The following is a 15,557-nucleotide window of genomic DNA, read 5'->3' as shown; positions in this document are numbered from 1 at the left end:
AAGTATTACAGCTCTCAGGTGACTAAACGTTGTGTCCCACAGGCAGAGAACAGGAGGGAGCAAGGTGCACCATGCCTGAGCCCCCTGCCATGACAGGGAATTGATTTAGTGAGATATAATCAAATATAGTATTTAGGAATCCCACAGACTTTATGTGATTCTGAAATATTTTCCTCTGGTCTTTCAGTCAAATCACATCTTGCATCTTATGTGGCATGTAAAAAACACCCATACTTGGCTTCTTATTTTACCTCCTAAAGTTTACTACTTGTAAAAGTAAACCTACCATCCAGAGCTGCAGTTATCTGCTCCATTGAGGGGTCAGGGTGGTTTCTCAGCAAAGCATACATGGACATCACCATTCCAGGGGTGCAGAAGCCACACTGAGAGCCATGGCACTTGGCCAGCCTTTCCTGGAACAGAACAGAACAGGCCCGGCTTTCAAAATATAGCTTCACTGATTTGCCTTACAGCTATCTACAGATGCATCTTGCTTACAGTGTTAAAGTTAGGAGCTGCAGCATTTGGAATGTTACAGCATTATCACTAAAATGTAAGAGACTGAGTGCAGTTATCTGATTGAAAAAAAAAGGATCACTATAGACTCTCCGTTACCCATGGGCAACCCCAGCAATATCAATGGGGTTCCCAGGTGTAAGTGGGAGCAGAATGGGGACAAGACCTGTCAGCACAGTGATCAGCCTTCTGTAAATTTCTACAGGCATGAAGGACAGAGCACAGAATAGCTAACAAATTAGGGCTTTGGGAGGAGAGAGGAGCACCTAGGGAACATTCCCATAATTTAGGCACTAAGGAAACAAGATTACGCGTGAAAGAGAAAAATCATTTTAAAAAGGTTTTAAAACTTACTAGGGTCAGATTGTGCCTTTAAAGTAGAGGCCTGAGTTAGGGGAGGGGGAGCTGCACTAATCCAAGAGAGCGCCCCAAAATACAGAGAGTATGTATGATCCACTGTCTAATCTAATCCTTATCTTCCTAGGTCTTATAGGGATCCATCCCTTAGGAGCATGCAGCTGGCCCAGTGTGCCACCTGGTGCACAGAAAGGAGCAGGGTGATGCTCTCTGCCTTTCCTGAGCCCCTTCTGGTGGGTTAGTTTTCCACATGGCACTAGCTGGGAGCAGTCCGTGTGCTTTGGAGACTGCAATTGTACCTGAGCCCTGCAAATAGCGGGAGCTCCTTATTTACCCAATGCTCTCTCCTGTATGCCCACACAAGGGCCAGTGACAATCTGGCTCTTTACATAGTGCTGTTTTTGTTATAATAATCAACAGGACCTGCTCACGGTGGACATCCCTTACTCGCTTTGGTGTATCATTTTACAGTTCCAGGTTTATCCTTTCTCCTGAGGGGGCCTTTTCAGAACTGATTCTCATCTTTTGGGGTATCTTTAGTGCTAGAGAAGAAACTAGGGGTGGGAAAACCTCCCACAGGTCAGAGTTTGGTTTGGCGATTCAGCTGGGAGTTCATCTCCAAGCTGTGATTAGGAAGAGCCGGGATACGGAGCCTGTTTCCTTAGAGCGATTGTCTAGTGCAAAGAACCACCAAACTTGATCACAAGGCCAAAACCTCATGGCAGATATGGCCAGAGTATAGGAAAGGAAAGATCCCCAAATCTTGCCCTACCAATTACAGCAGGTTCTCACCTGAATTGGATGAACCCTCGTTTTTTTGCTTCCAACACCTTCCACAGTGGTGACAGCAGAGCCGTGCAGCGAGCATATGGGTAAGAGACAGGAGTTGGCAGGATAATGCCTTGGGAACGTAAAGGAGAATTGTGGCATTTGAAATAGCATAGTACTCTGTGGTGCAGGGCCATGAGGAAGGAAGCACAGGTGGAGATTACACTCAGTCTAGTGGAGAACGGCGGGAGTTAAACAGCATGGTGATGGCTGGGGAAAGTTATGTTTCTGAGAAGCAGTTGTACATAACTCAGCACTCTCGCCTCAATATTGTGTGTATTCTGAACACACACAGGAAACAGAAGTCTCACTTTTAAGGAGTTTTTATTAATTAACTTGTAATACAACATATAGTACAAAAACCCAAGGGCCAGACTCAGACCTGATACTGGGGGGTGCAACTTTACTAAAGGAGCAGAGCTCCCAAAGACGGGGAGAGGCAAAAAGCACAACCCACTGTGAAGCCTGCTATGGCCTACACCATCCAGGGCTAACTTATTGTGTTAGTTACTTTGTACATCACTGAAATCAGTGAGTATTGAATAAGAACTATGTGAAAATTGACTAAGGATTTCTCTAGGGAAACAAATCCTAGTCCAATCCAAGCAAGAGTCCCAACTTTCCAGAAGCTGCTACAAGGGCTGCTGTAATTGCATAAAATAAAGATCCCCCAGTCAAGGAAATATTTGGTTTCCAGTCTCCGAATAAATAAATGTTTCTTGAGCAGGAAGATTTCAAGTTTCTTGAGTGGGATTTAAAGTCACATTTAAAGTCACACTTGTAATCGTCCCTTTTGTGTGACTCAGTTTTCCATGCACATAAAACATGTTAAAAGGTAAAGTAAAAAGATTTCAAGTATCTGCCAGGACCCAAGAATATAAACCTAAATTAAAAGAAAAAACAAAACATTCAAACAACTGTCTTCCCAATTAACAATGGTTTTCTATGAACAGTAAGTTATAGCTTCCAAGGGTGTGATTTCAAAAGTGCCTCAGTGGGTGCAAAACATACAGAAATTCACTCACTGAGGCATTTGAGAAAATTCCACCCCAAATCTTATCTTAAGGATACATTATCTTCTTGGAAGTTGGTTCATATGTAGAGATCATCACGGTGCAGGCTCCACAGCCACCTATTCCACAGCCATATTTCGTTCCTGAGAGACGAACTGCAAATGCAGCAGTTAAGGAAGAAAGTTGCTGGTTCTCAATGTTGTTGCTGTGGTGTTTTTCTCTCCCCCCCGGCCAGCCCCGCAAAGTTCCCCTCATTTTACTGGAGCATGCAAAGGTGGAGGAAAATTCCATCTGTTTCATTCAGTGACCAGCCAGCTCCAGAGATTAGATATTAGGTGAATGGCAGCTGGAACTCGACCTGTAAATTCCAACAAGCAGAATATCGCAGCAACCAGGCTGGTCACAGCCACCTACAGTTTATCACATCTGAATTACCAGTCCATAATTCCCTTGTAACACCCTGGATTCTCCACTGCCTGAAAGCAATGCCACAACACACAATAGCTTTTACTGTGTTGGCTTTGCTGTTGCTATGATGGGCAAAAGGGCGCCAGAAGAATGTTAAAGTTAGCCAAAACTTCATGGTTTGGATTCAAGAGATGGCTGAACGTTAGAAGAGAATGTAGAAATGGGAAACTTGTTCACTCACCCAGTATAAAGCTGTTCTCTAGGGCATATTGTCTATGGCTGCATTCAGTTTAGTTTAGATTACTCTCCCCCAAGTGGTGTTTCTACCACCTCCCTGAGCACCTTTGGTAATTGTTACACACACACACACACCTGTTATAAAAGAACGATGTTAGGATTACAAAGACAAGCGCTCAGAAGTTAGGAAATTCCAGAATTAAAGTTGCCTTCAGTTACAGCATTGTCCACCACATCCCCTCTGACCCGTCCCTCTTTCAGCCCTTGGCTCCCTGTCCCAGGCCTGTTTTCCTCACTTAGCCAGTCCCAGTCTTCACTCCTCAGGCTTCCCATCCCAGTCTCTTTGCCCAGCTAGTCCCAGGCTTCCCACTCCAGGCTCCTCATCCAGTCCCTCTCTCTCCCCAATCCTGGCCTCCAGTCTCTCCCTGACCCCAACCGTGATCCTTGTCCCCAGTGGCTCCCAGTCCTAATCTCCCTCCCTGGGCTCCATGTCCAATCTCAGTCTCCCTTGTCACTGGCTCCTTATCCCAGTCTCTTTGTCCAGCCAGTCCCACATCTTTCCTTGCACCCTGATTCCCATTTGATCTCAGTGTTCCCTGTCCAGCCAACTGGCTCCCAGACTCCTGCAGCTCTTTCCCTCACTGGCTCCCACACCCAGTCTCTTTGCTCAGCCAGTTGCAGTCTCCCCCCACTGCTCCTCATCCCAGTCTCAGTGTCCTTTTCTAGTCATTGCCAGTCTCCCTGTCATCCTAACTCCCAGTTTCCCTCTCCCCTCTTCCACTCTCCAGTCCCAGTTTACATCTGTACCCTCCCCTCAGGTTTCTTGTCCCAGTCTACTCCCTGTACAGTGCTGACACCTGACCCTTCAGCATTCAAACTGAGCAGTTTCTTCCTCCATGCCAAGGGAAGGAGGGCAGCCATTTAAAGAACAGGAGAGATGGGTTCCCTGCTCTCATCCAAGTGCCCAGATGCAGACCTGGCGCAGCCTACAGCAGCCCAGAGTTGAGTTGTAGGGAAAGTCCTTCTGAGGTCCCGACTGGAACATGCTCAGCGTGGATGCAACGTTTGGGAAATTTAAATGCTAAAATCTAAGAAGTCTCTACAGAGCAAATGCAAACTGCAAATTTTCAAATGCTTATGTATTAGCCAAATTTGGGTGGAATTTTGCAAGAATGGCAAAAGACATCTCTGATGCAAAGGCCATCCTCTGATCAAATTTCAAGTTCTGGCTCCAAAGCATGGGGGCACTAGAACTTCTCAAAGAAACGGCTGCAAGAATTTTTTAACATGGGCAAACCAATGTATTCTTCTCTAGACTCATTCTCAGAAATGGCAGGCCCATTTTGGCTGAAATTTTACATAAAGTTCTGCCTGAGGCAGACTTCTGATATGGAAAATTTCAGCCCAAATGGTTAAAATTTGGCTAAGTTATAAGCAACTAAAAACTGGGTCTAATAATGGGAAGTATTGGGCAACCTTAATAATAATAAGTGGCACTACCAGTCCTGTCTATAATATCCTTCAGATTCTTGCACATGGTAATCCTGTTATTGCTTGGAAAAATGATATGTATTTTCCCTCTTTAACATCTCTTAAATCAATCCCACCAGACCTCTATGTGTTTTTGTTGCCTTTTTTTGTTTTTGTTTGTAAATTGTCAGTATCTTTCTGTCAATATGGTACCCAGCACTGAACCCAATATTCCAGGGGTAGTCACCAGAGCTCTGTACACAAGGCCCCTCACCACTTTGTTCCTTGATACAAGGCCTCCATATCTGCAGCCTCAAATTGCACTGACCACTTTCTTTTGGTGCCACACCACTCCGCAAAATTTTATATAATTGGCTAGTCTCCTCTCATTCCTAGCTCTTTCAGAGTTACTGATTACCAACTTTGTCTTCCAGTCTGTGTGTGTGTGTTGGACTCACTTGGCTCAGATGTGTTAGACTGCATCTTCCATCTGCATTTGTCAACTTTTTAGATCCCTCTAGGCTCAGGTTAATTCTCATCCACTTTCATATTCCCACTTGTAACTAGCACGTGACCTATAATCGAAGAATGCAGACCATACTTGCAGGATGGGGAACTATTCTGGGAAGCACTGAAAAAGATTTGGTGGTGGTGATGGATAATCAGCTGAACATGAGCTCCTAGTGCAATACAGTGGCCAAAAGGGCTAATCTGATCCTGTTATGAATGAACAGGTGAATCTTGAGTAGGAGTAGAGAGGTTATTTCACCTCTGTATTTGGCACGGTGCAACCGTTGCTGGAATACTGTGTCCAGTTATGGTTCTCACAATTCAAGGATGATGTTGATAACTTGGAGAGGGTTGAGAAGAGCCACAAGAATGATAAAGGATTAGAAAACTTGCCTTATAATGATAGACATAAGTTCTTACAAAGGGAAAACACTAGGGCTATCAATTAAAAATAATAATCACCAGATCACAAAACAATAACCGCAAAATTAAAAAATATAGTCATGATTAATTGCAGTTTTAATCACACTGTTAAACACTAACAGAATACCCATTTACATTCAGCATGGAAGCATGTCCTCTGGAATGGTGGTCAAAGTATGAAGGGGCATATGAATGTTTAGCATATCTGGCACATAAATATCTTGCAACAGCGCTATGCGAATGCCTGTTCTCACTTTCAGGTGACACTGTAAATAAGAAGCAGGCAGCATTATCTCCCATAAATGTAAACAAACTTGTTTGTCTTACCGATTGGCTGAACAAGAAGTATATGAAATATATTAATATTGAAATTGTAAATGATTGGGAACATGCCAGTGAAAAGATAAAAAATGATTACCTCATGCCCTTCGTCTGCTGTCATTTGCTCCCACAACTGCAGGCTAATGAGCTATTTCTCAGAAGCCTTTAGTGTCATTTCACTCTCTTTCTACCATCTACAGTTTAAGGCTCTGATCTACAAAGGCATCTGATTCATTTTACGCACCCTGGGGCCAATAAACAGCTGGCATAAATTGCCAGAACTCCACTGACTTCAGTGGAGGATCTGGCTCTATGAGTAGTCCCATTGACATAAAAATAAGCACATGTGAAAGTCTTGGTGGATCAGGGCCTAACTGAATTGCTTGACATTGTAGTAGCTCCTTGTTACTTTCCTTAACTATTATATTGTTATTAATTAATGACATTTTGAAAGGATTTTTTTTTACAGGTTTTTGGAGCTGTAATGAAGAATTTTGATTGTTTTTGCTAATGAATACATTAAGTTCTATAGAAATGCTTGTATGTACTAAGAAGAAACCTTCTCTGCATATAATTAGCTCAAATATTGCACATGTAGCCCATTGCCTTGCCAGAAATAAATGCAAGATCAGTTGGCTGTTTTCCACATTGCTTTCTGGCTGCCTTGAGCTCCAAAACACCCCCTTTAACTTGGGAGGGGATGGGGAAGAAAGGGAATGTTAGTCTATTGTAGGATTATACCATTCAAAGGCAACCCCCACCCCAAAAGGATACGTCCCTTTCTCAGGTAAAACAGCAGCAATTTTTCAGGGTCTGCATTTTGCTCTATTATCTGCAGTAGGAAGTGAAATAAGAGATTATACATTATTGAGATGTATTGCAATTTTCCCATTGGGATTACCTGGCCTTTCTGAAATGCTTTGACTGGGTATTAATATTAATATTAATGTTTGTGTTATGGCATGTTCCTTTCATTTGATCATAATCTGTAGACATGTGAATGTATTTGACAACAGCAAACTCAGTCTTGTATTGACAGCTAAAGAAGTAATAAAAATAACTATGTTCCAGGAGCACTAGAAGGTTCACAGTGAGGTGAAGGTGAGCAGTAACAGAGGCTTGTGAAAGGGCACATGAAGACAAGAACCCTTGAGCCTGATCCTGCAATTGATTATACCAGTGTAAATCAGGAGTAGCTCCACTTCAGTCAAAAGAGGTACAATTGTGTAAAGAAAATGGGGGTGAGAACAGAATCAGGGCCCATATTTTCAAAGCCATAGAGTTGTGCAGGTAAAGGACACAGTTTGGGGCTCTTTTGCTCTCCTCACTCCATAGAGGTACTGTAACGAGGCCAAGCTTCCTCCTCCTTCCATTCCTCCTCAGAGACGCTGCAGCAGGAAGATGGAGGAAATTCTCAATACATGGAGAGCAGGAAGGGGACCTGTTAAACCAACCTGTTTTAAGTTTAATAAATTTCATTTTTGATTTTCAGGGGCTCCATTAGCTGAGCAACAGGTCTGTCTGAAGGATGTGGCCACTGCAATGACATGCCCCATCATGCTGGAAACCTAGTACTAATGAGAACCAAGTACGGAATGATGGATGGGTGGGAGGCAACATGGGACTCACTGGAGAATGACTAGCTTGTCCTGGGGCATTTAAAGGCATCACGACAAAATCTCAACTTTACCGTGGTATGGAGCAGCTGGTATTTCAGAGGGGAAGGATTTCTTGGGCTTTCAGCTTTTAATGACCATGCACAGGTGGAATACTTTCCCTTTTTATGAAGAGGAAATAAGACTGGATACAAAAGATAAAGCTACACTGCACACTAAGGCCAGGCTCTGACTCAGGTTTGGGCTCAACACCCATTTCTGCCCGTGCACAAAGCATTCAGATCAGCAGGCTCTCACGAACCGGCTACTAGGACCTTGCTGGGGGTTGGGGGAGGGGGCGGTGGGTCAGAGCACGAGTCCTGCTGTGACTTGGGTCCAAGCCCTGACATTTTACAATGTGAATAGAGCTCAAGCCACAAACCTGAGTCAGAAGGTCTGTGCAGTGCAGTATGAACACACTGGCATGGACACCCAGCTCTAGCAATTGTAAGCCCAGGTTTACAATGCAGTGTGGACACTCACGCATGGGCTTGGAAACACAAAGTTCACCAGCCTGGGTCCCACAAACCTGGGTTTACAATGCAGCGTAGACAAACCAAAAAGGGCAAATTTTGCTATTGAACCAGCATAAAGCGGGATAGTTATAGGGTAAGACACTAGAACATGGCCTACATAGCCTTTCTGAAGTATACTTTTACAATCATATAGTATACAGATAGCAGATAAAAACAAAAAGCAAAAATTTCCTCTTTTTTTGGCCTGAAACAGGGACCGGGGGGGGGGGGGGGGAGGAGGAAAGGACATCTTCATAAAAGCATTCTCTGGACAAATTGTTCTCAAAGAAAACACAGACAACATTTTAAAGAAAGAATGAAGTTTTTCCAGTTCAGGCCAGCATCTATTTTTGGATGGAGGCATTTATAAAAAGGAACTTTTAATGACATAACTCGGGGGCGAAAAGAAAAGGTGAGAAAACAAATGCCTGTAAAAATGAAGTATTAGGTTTCCGCTGGCACTCACGGCTGAGTACAGAGGCGAGTAAAGAGTCTATTTCCTCTGACTGCATTTTTAAAAAAAATTACAGTAATAGCAGGGGATCCTCTTGCTATTGCCTTATTTTCTCCAAATGCAGCAAGTTACTGATCTTGATAGCTTTAGTTAATTGCTACATTAATTATAACAGTTCAGTGAAATAACAGGTAACTGGTGCTACCTAATATTCTCAGTACATCTAGGTAGATAGAAAATATTTCTCCAAATGAATCTCTTTGTGTTACTAATTACTGTAGAATTGAGATTTGCAGCTCCACCTAGATTTGGAAACTCAACAGTCATTCATTTTAAGGGGAAATTGAGCATGCAAATTCCTTAGATAGTTTTGAAACTCTTAGTCCAGAAACAAAACAACAAAGAGGTCTACTGTCCCAGTTTATGGCTACTGCCATTTATCAGAGAGTAAAGACAGCAGCAGAGATAAATCCCAGTTTGTAATATCTGAAATGCTATAGGAAGATCCCGGGTAACAAGGGATGTTCAAAGTTAATACATTTTCTCTGGCTCGCCCCACAAATGAGCTGTGCTCCCCTAGTGCATCATTCTCCCAGAAACATTAAAGCACCTCCCTCCAAAAACAAAACACCAAAAGTCTTACCTTCCTGCCATTCACAAAAAATACGAGTGCATCTGACTCTGTGGCGCAAGCCATTATGTGGCATAAAAGCGCAGCTTGAAAATTAAAGAGGAAGATGTTAAACACCAGCAAGAAATCAATGGACACAAGTGTAATTTCAACACCCAACTAAACTTTGTTCGGTGCCCCACAGACATAAAGGCATTAACCTGGATGGGTGAGGAGGAGCCAAGGTGGAGTGTAGGCTAAAATGAACCAATTAGGTCCTTTTCCCCGCCTTATCTGTCATGTACCAAGGTGATTTAGGAAGAATGTGGAGACCTGTGCCTTCAGAAACAATGCACATACTTGTCTTCCCTGCGTGAACCATACTGTAAGATGAAGAGCCACAAGACATACGTTATTTTTCCTAGACAATCCCAGGAATTTTGCAAATGGGAAGCACTAAACTAAGCACCTATATGGTCTAGAACAGGGGTTCTCAACTTTTTTCTTTCTGAGGCCCCCCAATATGCTATAAAAACTCCAGGGCCCAGCAGGGGCAAGGAGGAACACGCTCTGGGCTTCTGGCTTCAGCCACTGTGGGTGGGGGGAAAGACTCGGGGCTTTAGCCCTGTGGGGCTGGGGACTTGGGGCTTCTGCCCTGCAGGGTGCTGAGGCTCTGAGAAGGGGAGGAAAGGGGGCTCAGGCTTCCATCCCACAGGGCTGGGGCTCAGGGATTTAGTCCCACAGGAGCAACAGGGTGCCTGGCTTCAGCCCTGCAGTTCCACTCCTAGTTTCAGCCCTGCGAGAGGGCTTCAGCCAGTTCAACTCCTGGTTTCTGCCCCATGAAGGTGCCTGAACTTGGGGTGCTGGGTTTCAGCCCCATGGGGGCACTAGGCTCAAGGCTTTAGTCCTGTGGGGAGCATTGGGGTGCCAGGCTTCAGCCCTGTGGGGGCACTGGGGCGCCAGGCTTCAGCCATGGGGCCCTGCCACTCCCTGAAACTGGCTTGTGGCCCCTTGAGGGGCTGTGGACCTCTGGTGGAGAACCGCTGGTCTAGAAGGAGATACTAGGGCAAACACTCCTCTCAGGTGGCTTGATCTGGATATATACTGATGTAACCCATCTCATATTTTGATCCACCCAAGATATAAGACCACAGTTTGCAGAGCAGATGTTTGGGTTCTGCCTTGTTGCACTGCAGTTGATGCACAAAGTTAATTACTTATTAAAAAGTGATCCCAAGGGAATTTGCAGTTGATTTTCAAAAGCAGTGAATGATCCATTTTTGTATGTCACATTGATTAAAATGCAACATAGATGTATCCATCTTAATTTATTTACCTTTTAAATGTACCAGCCCAGGCTTGCAAGGTGCTAAGCATGCTCAAATCTCTCATCACTTTCCCCATATTTGGGAAGGAAAATGCTTCTAGGCAGCCACTCTTCATATTCACATTTTAGCTCCCAGATCCCCAAATAAATATCAATGTTAGCATCTAGGCACAGCTGTGGTATCTGTGACAGTATGTATGTGGGGAATGGGGGTGTACAAGAGAAAGTGCCAAATAGCAACTTCTTCAGTGGGTCATTTTTTACCAGGCTGCTTTGCTGTCTGGAGTTAATGGCTATTGGTTTGTTTAGCGTTGGTCACAGTCCTTAAAATTCTGGGCAATCTCTGGTTGAGAGATTTCCCTCTCATGGCAGGTAAAATTAGATAGCTGATGATTGCTGTTTGTTCCTGGGGATAAGTACCTCAGAGGGTCACTAGGGCTGCCCCCCTTGAAGGTTCCCACCTCTGGAAATCACTCCTCTTGATGATCTGCTGATCCCAAGTCTAACAAACTTCAGTGCATGCTGCACAGTGCTTACTTTTGATCTGATATTGATTACTGTTATTTCATGACACAAGATGGTGGGTCACAGCGGTAACAATGCCCACTGTGGGACGGTGATGTGTGATGCACAGCTATTTAACTGTGAAAAATAAGCACCTAGCTCCTATGGCTACAGAAGCTATACAAAAATCTGCTAGTTGACAGCCCTGGAATCTGAAGCCTAGAGCCTGCACAGGGGAATGCACACTGAGACTACTAACAAGGGCATCACTTAGGGCCCAACCTAGCTCCCACCAGGAGTCTCTCCCTTCAGTGGGATCTACAATGGGTCATTAATGACAATTGTTTTTTCCGATGGGGACACCTATCTGCACAGGCCTCACACCTGCCAGGTTACTCTGGGCCAAGGCACGAAAAGAGTTACTGCAATTGGCCTGAAGTCTATTTACCTTTCAGCAGTATTAAAAAATAAACAAAGCAAGAAAAACCCCAACAAGTTGAGTTTTCTTCCCCATACTAGTTCTGCAGATAGTATGTTTCATGACATCCTATATTACCAATGTATCACCTGTCAGTGTGATTAATCTCCACTTGTTCTGGCTTCCAGTAGTTCTTCTCAATTACAGCCTGGCCTGTTGACAATATGGGAGGGGCCAGAGAGGTTTCAGTCAAAAGAAAAACATGTTATAGTAGCATGTGCAGACTTTGACACTCAGACAACCAAAAAAAAAAATGTACATCTGTATTGAAGCTGGATGGAACCTTTATTAATAATGTTTACCAAGTACTAAAAATCAGACAAGGTGATCCAGCCCTGGAGGAAGGATAATGCAGTTCTAGGACATGATTCAGCCCAGGAAATCAAACAGCACATTCCTGCATTTGCAGGGACATCCGTACCAGTGTCAGCACTGCCCTCTGTGAAGGGTTCTGCCGGGGGGGCAGGTGTGCGCACGCGTGCAGATTTAAACTCTGCCTGGGCTCTTTGCAGGAACTCTGCTGATTGAGGCTGCTCAGAAGATGAACTGTTCAGTGCTTCTCACAGGTGCTCTGGCCACATCCCTACCTGGCTTTCTGGGATTTGCCAGCTGGCTTCGGGCTCCTGCTACAGTGAGTAGCATCTGCTACTGTGAACTCCCTTCTGCTGATGGGGGCCTGCAGCCTGGTGTCAGAGCCCACAGAATGAGCCAAGACTAGAATCTTTTGTAGCAGAAAGAAGATGGCATTGCATTTATGATTAATCTGTTTTACTGAAGTTTCACAGGATATATAAAAGCCAAGTGAATATCAATAAAGGGCAGCAAAGGAAGCAGTGATGCTCTCATACAGGATATAGAAACTTCATATAAAAACAGAATTCAAAAATCCTAGTCTAACTGCAAGTGCTAAAATTATTAAGCTATGAGCCTGACTTCAGTCACAGGCATGATATCTGACAAAAGGAGGAGGAAATACTTTGGGTGGCAACTGGAGAAGAAATGATGGTGCAATAATCAGCATGGGTGTGTGAAACAAAAACCTGAGCAAAGTAGATGGCTCAGGGGCAATCTGCTCTTTAGCAAGGTGTAGGACATAGTAAAGAAAACTCACTGAGAGACTGGAGGTGCAGTCTTTGGTTATTAGTACCACATGGTAAAGAATTATTGGAGTACAGCATATGGAAGCTGCCAAGCAAACATTTAAATTACTCCCTCCTTCCATTCTCCCAAAAGAATCAACCATGATTATCCAGATGAAACCAGGACATCTGGCAACTAATGACTCACCTGCACAATACAGTAAATATTGTATATTAGAGATAGATCCCAAACTGAAGCCCCAAACCTTGGAATGTTCAGAATCTGCATCTCAACTTCAAGGCCCTAGAAAGTGCAAAGCCAAAATTCTAGATCTCTTCAACCTTGGGGATGGGTGCCAAAATCTGGCAGGGATTTTGTGGTCATGTCCTCCCATAGTATATTTATTAACTTCAGTAATCAGTGTTATTTGCTGGTCTTGCCTGAGAATGTAAGAATATATGTTAGCCCATAGAATATACCTTGTTTAGCAGCTAATACATGAAAGCACAGTAGAGCTTTTTTCTTTCCAATCTCGTCAAACTTGTGCTTCTCTGGGTGCAGTTCTAATCACCACACCCAGAAAATTGATAATCTTTGTGAAACATCTTCTAATCTTACTTTATATCCATCTTCCCTGCTGAGATTAAAAGAGTATCAGCAATTAAAGAGCTATCCTCACCTGCATTCTGATTGTTCCAATATCATCCTGAGCTGTTGTGCACAATGGCATTGTTCTGAACTACTTTCCAGAGACAATCCAAAGCCCAGTGAAGTCAATGGAAGTTGTTCCATAGGTTCAATGGGCTTTGGATCAAATCATGATAAAATAAAAGGGTCTCCAAGGGAAACCGTAGCAAAGTCACCATTAAGATTTCTTGGGCCAAATTCTTCTCTTTTACAATCACCCTAATGGCTTCAGTTATACCAATGCAACATCAGTGGAGTTGCATCGGTATCAAAGAAGAATTAGATGCTTGTCTCCTCCCAGTTGTTTTTAGCACACAGGTGTTAGCACCAACACAGAGCAGCTTTTGTGTATGAAATCACACATTGCTGCATCAAGTTTGTGATCAAAAGGTAATTATTGTGACCACTTAGGTCTGATCCTGCCATGGGATCCATGCATGGCGATCTTATTGCAGAATTGAAGCCTAAATTAGCATCTTATTTGAAGCCTCTCAGAAATCAAATACTGTATTGGATTGTTAAAGTGTTTTACTGAAACTACCTTGACACATCATTATAGCTCCCTTCTCCCACAGCTACATTTTAGTTGGGGGTCTCTGGATCAGTGATGGGTACTCCTCCAAATATCTGGCTTAGTGCCATTTGTCAAGACATGCTTTAAAATGGGAAAGCTACTTGCACTCTTTAGGTTCAATTTATGTTTCTGTGCACAGTTATTACTAACAACGGGGCTACTTACAGGACTAAGGATGACTTGTGACTAAAGGATCAGGCCTCAAAGTATCAAATAATGACAGAATGGGAGTGAACAGTGATATGCCATTTTATCTGGCCTCTTATGGGAGCCCCATCTGCCGCTTATTTTAATTTTCATGGGCACAAGAATGATCATAAGAAAAATATTTGTTTTACATAAACTATTAATATACGGCATTTATAGAACCATAAGAAGTCAGCAAGGGCCAGCTTTTTAAACATCTGTAGGTGCCTAAAGATGCAGATCGGTGCCTAGTGGGATTTTCAAACTCTAAGCAGGTGAGGTGCCTAACTCCCATTGATTTTAATATGATTTAGGCATCTAATCTACATAGGCACTTTTGTAAAGCTTAAATGTCTTTAAGACGCTGACCCGAAGCTGAATATTGGGATGCAAACGGATCTCTCAGGAATATTAGTGCACTTATTTTTGGTTCACTCAACCCTAGCATCCCATCCCCAATGCACTCTTAGCTCAACACAGCACAGGCTCTTGCATCTCATTACCTCAGTGAGCCTAGCTATGTTATTTAGAGATAAATTTGAATTCCATTGTTCTGAAAAATCCTAAGGGAAAAAAAAAGTCTGGATTTTGCACCATTGTTAACGTGATCGTTAATTCCTCCCTAGTGGCAATTTAAGATGATCAGAGAAAATGTTTAGGTAGCTGGATCTTATTGCATAAACCTCTTTCAATCTATTTAGAGGTTTCTAGAAGTAAAATGTAGTAGTGCAACTAAATATATGCTGAAAATTCAGGTGTGAGAATGGGCTGAAGCAGTAATGCTCATTATTCAGTTGCCGGAGGGTAGATTTTGAATTAAAATATGTTTGTTGATTAAATGAGTCCCCACCCTCAAACAAATCAGTACCACTGAGTTCATTCAGGCTTTGTGCACGGTTCTGTTTGCCATTCATATGGAGATGGCCCAAGGAACGAAGGACTCCGGTTCATCTTTCGCACTCTAGGAGAATGAATAAGAGGGGAAAGAAGTGATTCTGTTAATGGTATTCACTTAGAAAGAAGTCACTACAGCTATTCATAAAAACTACTCTGCATATTTCAGTGCCTCTCACAGGTGGCCCCTACTAGATCTTCTACAGCTTCCATTAATTATGGATCAAACAAGGTCTACTGGGTAGGGCATTCTACAGAAGGCAGGCAAACCCATACAAGTGGTGCTGGTAGGTCCCAAAGCAGCATGGAAGAATAGGGTCTGTGTCAATTGGCCCTCACCTATGGCAAAGCTCCTGAGATGTTCATGGACATTAGTAGACTGACAAATCTGGGGGCTGATCTGCCCTGCAATTCTGGTGCCCTGCCACTGCTTAGGGAAATACTAGGCAAGAACGATGAGTGGGAACTCAGTCTCCATCTTCCACATGGAGAAAATCTGGCCCACTAGTA

The 15,557-nt window shown here is 43.4% G+C and overlaps 2 protein-coding genes across 6 annotated transcripts in view; both read right to left on the bottom strand.

Moving 5' to 3' along the window:
* The window catches only part of LOC140895791 (aldehyde oxidase 2-like), a 101,960-nt gene extending 90,172 nt beyond the window's left edge, over positions 1-11,788 (bottom strand). For 3 of the 4 annotated variants that reach the window (XM_073306346.1, XM_073306344.1, XM_073306347.1), the window contains exons 1-4: positions 6,858-6,979; positions 2,773-2,869; positions 1,666-1,774; positions 287-413 (exon numbers count right to left, since the gene is read on the bottom strand). In XM_073306346.1, the coding sequence (XP_073162447.1) occupies positions 287-413; positions 1,666-1,774; positions 2,773-2,869; positions 6,858-6,975 (451 nt within the window). In that variant the 5' untranslated portion in view covers positions 6,976-6,979. Of the gene's footprint in view, positions 1-286; positions 414-1,665; positions 1,775-2,772; positions 2,870-6,857; positions 6,980-9,350; positions 9,425-11,715 lie in introns of those variants that run through there. The other variant, XM_073306345.1, reaches the window with a different exon arrangement.
* Positions 11,789-11,892: 104 nt separating this feature from the next.
* LOC140895790 (aldehyde oxidase 1-like) overlaps positions 11,893-15,557 on the bottom strand; it is a 76,309-nt gene continuing 72,644 nt past the window's right edge. For both annotated transcript variants that reach the window (XM_073306342.1, XM_073306341.1), the window contains one exon: positions 11,893-15,114. In XM_073306342.1, the coding sequence (XP_073162443.1) occupies positions 15,064-15,114 (51 nt within the window). In that variant the 3' untranslated portion in view covers positions 11,893-15,063. The remainder of the gene's footprint in view (positions 15,115-15,557) is intronic.

This window comes from Lepidochelys kempii, chromosome 11, assembly GCF_965140265.1.
Source record: "Lepidochelys kempii isolate rLepKem1 chromosome 11, rLepKem1.hap2, whole genome shotgun sequence".
Classification (NCBI taxonomy): domain Eukaryota; kingdom Metazoa; phylum Chordata; order Testudines; family Cheloniidae; genus Lepidochelys; species Lepidochelys kempii.
The sequence above is the reverse complement of the archived record's forward strand: the minus strand, read 5'-3'. Positions and strand labels throughout refer to the sequence as shown.